General features: G+C 37.4%; 2 protein-coding genes across 2 annotated transcripts; both read left to right on the top strand.

Moving 5' to 3' along the window:
• The first annotated feature begins 1,490 nt into the window (after window positions 1-1,490).
• Window positions 1,491-2,009, top strand: LOC103977659 (classical arabinogalactan protein 9-like). Its single transcript, XM_009393237.3, has one exon. It carries the CDS (start codon window positions 1,494-1,496, stop codon window positions 2,007-2,009), a length of 516 nt encoding a protein of 171 aa, XP_009391512.1. The 5' UTR covers window positions 1,491-1,493.
• Window positions 2,010-3,062: 1,053 nt separating this feature from the next.
• On the top strand, window positions 3,063-9,215 carry LOC135656860 (GTP-binding protein YPTM2-like). Its single transcript, XM_065175879.1, has 8 exons — window positions 3,063-3,210; window positions 5,109-5,181; window positions 6,350-6,397; window positions 6,485-6,532; window positions 8,105-8,176; window positions 8,273-8,428; window positions 8,701-8,804; window positions 8,900-9,215. The coding sequence occupies exons 1-8, from the start codon at window positions 3,197-3,199 to the stop codon at window positions 8,994-8,996; spliced, it is 612 nt and encodes a 203-aa protein (XP_065031951.1). The 5' UTR covers window positions 3,063-3,196; the 3' UTR covers window positions 8,997-9,215.

The raw sequence follows: 9,215 nt of genomic DNA, 5'->3' as shown, positions 1-9,215 counted from the left end.
ATAATATTTTAAATAAATTTATAACATTTCAATGAATATAAAAAATTCTATGAGCTTATTCAAAAATTATTATAAGCTTGGATATAATCTTATTAAAAAATATTATAAATATATTTTTGGTAAAGACTTTGACAACTTAAAGATATTTTATGGATTATGATAAATATGGGTGTCCTTTGAGATATATGAAAATGAAAATACCTCTAAGCTCAAAAAGAATATTTTATATGGGAATTTATCCCCTTTTTATTCATAGAGTTTTCTTTTTAAAAATTTTCATGAATGCCTCATTTTTTTTTTGTAATAATATCAACATATCTCTCAAATTATAAATATAACTTTCTTTGAAAAAAAAAGAAACATTATATTAATTTTTTAAAGAAAGAAATAAATTTTTTTTAAAAAAACTATAAAAAAAAAACAAAGGTTCAGGTGCTGATACCAAAACCCATCTTCACCTCCTTGTGCTTTATAAGAAAAAAAAATATCCTTGTTTTTGTAATTTTTGTTATAGAACTAAAGTGGATACAATAGACATGGCTGAAAAATTAATAGAGCATAGAGATATAAATTTTAAAATTTAAAAATGGTAAAACATTATAAAATAACATATGGAAGGCACATTGAAAGTTGAGTTACTTAGTTTTTCAAATATAATATAATGAGTTAACCATCTTCAATTCTCATATTTTAGCATGTCATGTAGATTGTACATGAGTAGAAATTATATTAGTTTTTATTAATTTTGAATATTTTACATTTTCAACCCTCTTATAATCAATTGTAACATGATAATTATTTGAATGAGCATCATTCAAAAATTAATTGGTGCATCATTATAATGGTCAAATTTTTTGTTAGAATAAATTGTTTTGTAAAATGTCTCTTATTATTTTACTCTATAATGACAGCAATGTTTTAGAAATAGGTGCCTTACTGTTGAGGGAAAGAAGAGGAAGGCATCATCTCAATCAAAATCTCTTGGTTTTGCTGCATTGATATCTTACATATTGCATGATCACTAATATATGGAACGAGACGAGAGAGAGAGAGAGAGTAGCATAGAGCTATACCCAAATTCTACTTCATAACGTATGGATTGAAGTGTCTATCCACTGCATTAGCTTATTTAGTCATCAAGTATGCAAGACTACATAACATATGGAAAACATAAAGGAGCAGTGTTGTGCCATTTTAGCAATACTTTCTTCCATAAAGTTACTCTTACCAGTAGCTGGATGGATTGGAGGAAGATGGAGTTTACAGTGGCCAAGCAGTACTAATTCTCATTCATTGTTAGCTTGAATGAGTACCGACATATAGCTGAAGGAAGCCCCTCATGTACAATCCCATACAGCTATCACTGGGTCCCTGCTCTCCTTGTCGGGCCTCTCCTTCGTCCACTCTCGCCTCTCCTTCCACAATTCCTCGCTATATGTTGCCAACATCGTCACCAAACCAAAGAGAGAAACACTGAGAAGAAAGAAGACAGAATGGCCTTCCATGCACCAACTCTAGCGCTACACATACTCCTTGCTCTCCTCTCCACCTGCATTGCGCAGTCCCCAAGCGCGTCTCCCACCTCCTCTGCCGCACCGCCGGCATCTCCTTCCATCGCCACCCCTCCGGCCGTTGCGACACCTCCGGTTACCACCCCTCCTCCCGTCGCCACACCTCCCCCCGTGGCCACCCCACCACCCGCCACCCCGACAATGCCTCCTGCGACAGCCCCCACGTCGTCGCCACCTTCGCCAGTTGCTCCCGTAGCTGCTTCCACTTCTACTCCTACAGCGGCACCTGTGCCGGCTCCCGCGGCAGTTCCGCCATCCCCGTCCACTTCTCCATCGACGTCACCATCCCCAACTCAATCAACGTCACCTAGTTCGGGTCCCGAGGCGACCGCACCGTTGCCATCGTCTCCCACCGGCAGCGGTTCGAGGGCGTACGTGCATGGAGGCAGCAAGGTGGGACCGTTGGCGTTGGCTGGTGCAGTAGTGCTGCTGCTGTAGAGAAGCGTTTGTTCTCTTAGACTTGCATGGGTGGCTTTTCAGTTCACGGATTCTGTGTATTTCTGCTGGTGTGATAACTCATCTTCATCCTCATCTCGGTTTACTTCGTTGATTCTTGGAGCCATTTGAGAGGAGATCACTGGACACTGCACTTGTATGATTTATTTGGGTTATTTCAGTTTACAGATTGTGTGTGGCGATGTTGGTGCAATGAACTCTTCTATTTCTTTTCGTCCTTTTTCTTGGTTTCGTTCATGAGTTATGGTGGGGCCATCGAGAGCAGACCAATGAACTCTTCTATTTCACGAAGGACTCAATGCACAGTAGAGAGGTAGAAGTCAATGCAGGATTTATTTTGCCTACTAAAACAAAGTCCAAATATGATAATTATGACACATTCTCTAAATCTCTCATATAATTTGGTCGAAAGATTAAAAGGACATTGGAGGTGGGACACGAAACACATGGAATCCTAAGGGAGGCCACAGCTCACCGGCCATGCAGAGAGACATGGCACGTGTGGGGGTCCGACGTGTTTGCCTCACTGGACATCAGGACTGGGGTCCATGATGATTAATTCATTATGCATCTAACATTTCATCAGTGGACGCAAAAATCAAATGCCCATAAATTGAGCCGTAAAGGCCTACGAATTAGATGGGCTCGATTTGGTGGTCCTTTGACATATCCAGCTTCGAGGCCATATTAATTTATTTATTCTTGCAAATAAATAAACATGTGAAGAAAATTGTCCGTAATTAACGTCGTTAAATATAAATCGCTTTCCATCGCAAGAAAAAACACGAAAAGTATTTTGGATTTACATGTAACGGCTGTTATCGTTTCCGTTATATTTCTTGCATACGTGGCAAGGCATCCGTCCCGGAAACGTTTCGATGGCCGTCAAGTTTGAACAAACCTGATTTTTTGTACCAAAATACTTGTCCACTTGTTTCTTGGCCGGACCGAATACTCGTTTCTTTATTGGGTCATTCATGTGGGCCCCACGTGGAGATCCTAAGGGTTTGTCTCTGTCTCTCGCATTTTTTTGAATATCGATACTATAGAAAGGAGAGAGATCCATCGGGCCCGATCCCCAAATTGTCGGAGAACTCCTCGAAATCCCTTCCAGAATCCGTCGGGAAGGCCACAGCGGCTGCGAAGCCGTCCCCCCTCGATATCCCGCCATGAATCCGGAATAGTTAGTGCAACATTCTTTATCCTGATCGATTTATTTTGTTTCGGTTTCTCTTTTTGGTTGCTTGTTAGGTTTTGCTTGCAAATCTTCTTGTCTTTTAATTTTTTGTGGATCCGTTCTGTCGTGTGATCTAGAGGTAAGCAGCGTCTTGCCGATGCGATACAGAATTCGTGTTTGTGGGCCTCGATCAAGAAATTGGGTGTTAGATTGGCTATGTTGACCAATTATATTGGTTAGATCTGGTGGTTCGGTTTGAGATCTGATCTTGGTGTACTGTTATCGTCGTCGACAAGGGATTCCCACCTGGTCAAATAATAGTACCTCGATATTAGTCGGGATTGGGTTTTGTGCTACCTCTGTTGCTAACGATTGACAAAGAGTATTTAATAATCTCAATGAAATAACACTAACTTATTGTGTGATGTCGAATCGGTATGCCATCTTTACTCCTTCCTATGTAGTGTAGTTGTTCAGTGGAGTTTGGGCAGAATCACTGATTCATAACTGCCCTCTCCTAAAATCATGGAGTCGTCTCTTTTATTATGGATGAGTTGATGGTTGAGTTAATAAGTTCTATTGAAAGTTCCGAAAGTTCCTGACTTCTCAACCAAAAACGTTGCTATTCTTTGGATAAGTGAGCATAACTTTTTACATGGATACTGATCAACGTTTTGTTTATTTGATGGCTCCGGACATACTTCAGTATGCAGTTTACTGTTTATCTGTGATTAGCAGTAAGTTGGTCTTTTTTAATGTATTAGTTGATATAGGTTTTAGATTTTACATGTTCTCTTTCAAAAAAATATTATTCTGTTTTAGATCTTCCTTGAGAAAATCTTTTAGTTTCGAGTTTATGTTGCTTGCTACTTGTTTCCCAATCTTATTAGTTTTTGTTTATAATCTTTTATCGACCAGCATATACAAAAGCCTTGCACATCTTTGTATTTTTTTGGTATGCTACTGTTCACCGACCCCAACCTAATTAACCCATTAAATGCATAGGTATGTTACTGTTCTCACTGTCTTTGTGGTATTCAAAGTCAAATTTCCATACCTTTATGATGAGGTTGATATGAAACTTGATTTGTAGAATTAAGCTGATATTCTTGATACAAAGTACGAAGACATAAGTAGCAAAGTGGATTGGTTTGTCAAAGGCTGAAAATTTTCCAGGCTAGTTTTCCTGTGGTCTTACGTAGAGAGAGAGAGAGAGAGAGAGAGAGAGAGAGAGAGAGAGAGAGAGAGAGAGAGAGAGAGAGAGCATCATATCTGCCTCAAGGAAGACTACTCACTCTAGTTTGTATATTGACCATGACATGAGTCAGCAGTTAGATTATTAGCAGTTCTTCTGCGTTGAGGTGCTATTTATAAGTTGATCCTGTTAGATTTAAGTGTTGCTAAGAAGTGTTTGAAAATTAGTTTGTTCTTCTGTATGAAGCATCCCTAGAAGTCTAGAACTAATTTGTACACTTAGAATCATCTTGACCTACCTGTGGCTAGTTGTGAATAATATTCTGCTCCTTTTTAGCACATCGTGGTTGCATAGTTGCAAGATGTCATAACAGAATGTATTATTACTTTGATGTCTTTCATATCTGTCTGGTTATATGTTATTTTTTTGGCCTTCAGCACATCAGTGATAACCATGTTAGCTTCTACTGTGGGAAGACTTGTCATCTACTGTGCCCTAATAGTAAAATGTGTTTCATGTTATTGTCAGATAACAGAGGTGTAATGCTATAGATACAAGAAGCAAATATATTGCAATTATTGAAACAAAGTTTTCTTGTCCTTAGTGGATTATGTATGTTTTGGATTACATGAAAGCAGCTTATCACAAGAGTGAAACTTGATATTCAGCTGATTGGAAATTTTAACTTTATTTTGTTCTTTTCTTGCAGTGATTATCTATTCAAACTTCTACTCATTGGAGATTCAGGTGTTGGCAAATCTTGTCTTCTCCTGAGATTTGCAGTGAGTAGCAAGATGTTATTTTCTATTTTTATGTAGCTTCTTCTGAATTTACTGCTAAACTTTTGACCCAGTGTGCTAGTTGATTTTCTGCACTATTTTTGGACTCTTATTGGTTGGAACAGCATACTTAGTTGCCACCCGAGTAGCAGTTTCTTTTTTTAAAATTGCTTGGGCTTACCTGATGTGAAGCAGAATTGGAATGCTTTCTGTGTTTCATTTTTCTCTTTTTATATGCAACTAAGTTCTAGGCAGTTAAAGCATTAATATGCAGTATTTTTTTGGCTGTTTACATAATCTAATAGGAGAAATTGTATGTTGTTGTGAGTTATATGATTCATGGATTAATCACTAAAGAATGGAACTCATATCACTCAGTCTAGGTAGTAGATATTGCTGTTCTTAAACTTTGGCTTTTGAAGCATTTACTTTGTTTGCATTGTTTAGGCATGGTTTGCTCAAATTGTGGGAGATTTATTCTAACCATATGGGCCTTGGAGAAGAGTAAAGTTAAATTTCTCAAGGTTGTCATATGTTTGAGACAATTGGTGCATATGAGCTAAAGATCATCTATAATGGAAATATTAACATTTTGTTGAGTGCAAATAAAAAATTGCTTAAAGTTGTGTTTGTTAGAAAGCAAGTATGATCCAATTTTGAACTGAGGTTTGATTTAAGAGTCTAATCCAATATAGCTATATGCTTAAACTATTTATTTGTATCGTGCCTTAATATCATCAAGCCAAATTGTAAATTTGTCAAACAGTAGATACTTTATTTAGAGGTCAGAAAGTTAGATGATCATGCAGTTAGGTTTGTCATGAGTGGATAGAGTCCAGATTAGATTGTGGTATATCAAAATTCCAATTGTTCCGAGAATGCAAAAAAATATCTAAAGACCAATCCAAATTATCTAAAGAACATGAGCTTTGTTTCAAAGGTTTGATTAGATCTGTTATGTCCTATAATTACTTATTTGCATTCTAGCCTATGATAAGATTGAAGAATCCGGTTGTTCTTGTTTGATATCATGATATTCACACATATTGTGGAAGATATACCTAAAAGTTCAAAGCTATCACAATCCTCATTTGAATGTTGCAGAAACTATAAATAATTTCTGTTCTATAATTTTTCTTATGTGGTAATCATATATTCTTTTTCTTGTTAGGATGACTCATACTTGGAAAGTTACATCAGCACCATTGGAGTTGATTTTGTAAGCAGAAGTTTTATATTTCTATGCAATATTAAATGTCTCCTTAAAGCTTGCAATAACTGATGTTTCCTTTTCCCTCCTTTTCAGAAAATTCGCACTGTCGAGCAAGATGGAAAGACCATTAAACTTCAAATTGTGAGTGTTCTGAGTCAACTATGATTCTGAATAATATGTTGTCAGACAATGTACTTCTTTAACTTGACATACTAACTTTAACTTAGACAAGCATTTTGGATTATGTGGCTTAGGTTGTGAGTAAATGGATTTAATTTCTCATGAGTTTGGAACTTGACAACTGGTACCTACTACTAGATATAGTCAGAGAGCCCAAGTAGGTAAAAGCTACTCGTGGACGGGGCTAGAGGTATATAACACTATAGCCACCATTGGTGATACCTCAGATATACTATATAGTAGGGCATGATTCTAGGCTAGCTTTGGCTTAGTGAGGTTTAACTCATCAAGCCATTAAAGTTGGAAAGATCGTGATGCCAAATAACTCTACATTGGAAGTTGAGGATTATTATGATGTTATATGGGGTAGATGAATCAACTAATCTTAACTTGAACTTGAATACTTCTAGAATATGTTCTCCAGTCTCATCAAGTTAATGCATCCATTTTCTCTTTAGGCTAGATTGTGAGAAAAATTGCACTAGTTTTGGTAGTTTTTCTCTAGTTATTTTAGCCCTCAGCACCAATATCCTTAAGACTTAAATGGACTTTGACCTGCTTTGGCATTAGGTCCACAGGATTCCATTTCCGCTTCCAGTTAATTTGATTGGGAATCAATGCCTTGGAGGGAAAGGGAAAGAGGAGGGTACATGAATGAAATAGGTAAAAAGGCCACTGACTGATATAAGCACAATTTGAGCAATATGATGAACACACAAATTATTGGAGTATCTGTCTAAGCAATGATGGCCTTTTCTACTCACTGGAATTTTGTTGAGAGAAGGGTTTGACATCTAGAATTATTTGAGAAAATGAGTAATCTCAAGAAAAATGAATGGCATGTGTAACAGGTGACTTTGTTGGTGAGGAGTTATGTTGAAGTGGGGGATATTGGTCCTGTGATTGAGTCTAGAGGTTACCTTTGAAATCCTATGGGAAAATGCATTAAAGGAATCTTTAGCAACTGTGGCATCATAAATGGTATTGACATGAGTGGCAGACTCATGGTCCAGGAACATAGACAGTGCTTTTAAGGGTTGTGTTTTGAGGGTAAAGAAATATGTACTCTAGATTCTTTCTGTATAAGACATGTAACATCCTTCCCACCAGTGCTGATTTCCTTGTGAACTTGCAATTTATACTAAATAGTTCATGGAGCTGGAAGACGGTGTTCTTTCATGTTGTGTTTTGAGGGGTAAAAAATTCTTTTGTTTTGTTTATATAAGACATGCAACATTCCCTGCCACCTGTGTGAATTAACTGATAAATTATATAGTTGGTGGTTAAATTGTTTAATTTTGCAGCAATGATTTTAGTGTGGGTATTGGGAACTCTGATCTGACTTGTGGCACACCTAAGAGGTCCTGAAGGTGTCAAGTTGAATGGGTCAACCTAGCTAAACAGCAGTGTTTTAAAATATTATTGAAGGCAATTTTTTTTTATTTCCTATTTTTCTATTGTGTTTTGGAAGACATGATGTCTTTCTCCTTCATGATGAGCTTCCTCTTCTTTTATGATCACTTACGTTGACAGTGGGATACTGCTGGGCAAGAGCGATTTAGGACAATTACAAGCAGCTATTATCGTGGTGCTCATGGTATTATTGTAAGTTTCACCTTTGACTTTAGTAATAGTTCCATATTATGCTTTGCAAGTCAAATTTGATAACGGGGTTGCTCCTCCCTCCCTCCCGCGTGGCAGATTGTCTACGATGTGACAGACCAAGAAAGCTTCAACAATGTAAAGCAATGGTTAAATGAGATTGACCGCTATGCGAGTGACAGCGTCAACAAGCTCCTGGTTGGGAACAAGTGTGATCTTACTGCAAACAGAGTGGTGTCCTATGAGACAGCTAAGGTGATCCATTTTCTGTTACTTTAATCTCCTATTGTAATTTCTCTCTTCTAAACATATACAACAGGTCTTGCTATCAGTTGTTACGGATTGTCAATAATGTAGTTTTTGATACTCTTGAGCGTTTGTCACTATGAGAGAAAAGGTTGGATTCGATATTTCTGAAGCATGAAGCATGTATAAACATACAGGGATTCTGCAGAAAATGTCTTTGTTCTTGTTTTCCCTGATAAATATTGATTGTATTGGTTGCTAATTCCTTGTCGTTTTTGCAGGCATTTGCTGATGAAATTGGTATTCCATTCATGGAGACTAGCGCAAAAAATGCTACTAACGTAGAGCAGGCCTTCATGGCGATGACAGCAGACATAAAAAACAGGTATCTCGGCCTCATCCTTAGAGTTAACGATTATTATACTTCCTGTAGATCCAGCTATTCTTTTATTGACAATAATATATTCTCAATGGCTTCAGGATGGCCAGCCAACCAGCCATGAACAGTGCCAGACCGCCAACAGTTCAGATCCGTGGGCAGCCTGTGAGCCAGAATACATCTTGCTGCTCATCTTAAATTTGGGTTGTAAAGCTTTATTAGCTGTTTGTCAATGTTTAGATTTATGCTTTGACCTTTATTCTCCAAAATTGGCAGCATTAGTCAATTCTTATATTTGTTATTAAGATTCAACAGTTTGATGTTTGGTCGTAGAATCTGTTCCTTTGCTTCTTCTGCCTTCACTATGTAACTTTCCAAAGCCAAAAGATTTTGGACATACTTTACCTGCCACATCAA

Source organism: Musa acuminata, chromosome BXJ1-4, assembly GCF_036884655.1.
Source record: "Musa acuminata AAA Group cultivar baxijiao chromosome BXJ1-4, Cavendish_Baxijiao_AAA, whole genome shotgun sequence".
In the NCBI taxonomy this organism is placed as follows: Eukaryota; Viridiplantae; Streptophyta; class Magnoliopsida; order Zingiberales; family Musaceae; genus Musa; species Musa acuminata.
Note: the sequence above shows the minus strand (reverse complement) of the source record. Positions and strands in the feature narration are given on the sequence as shown.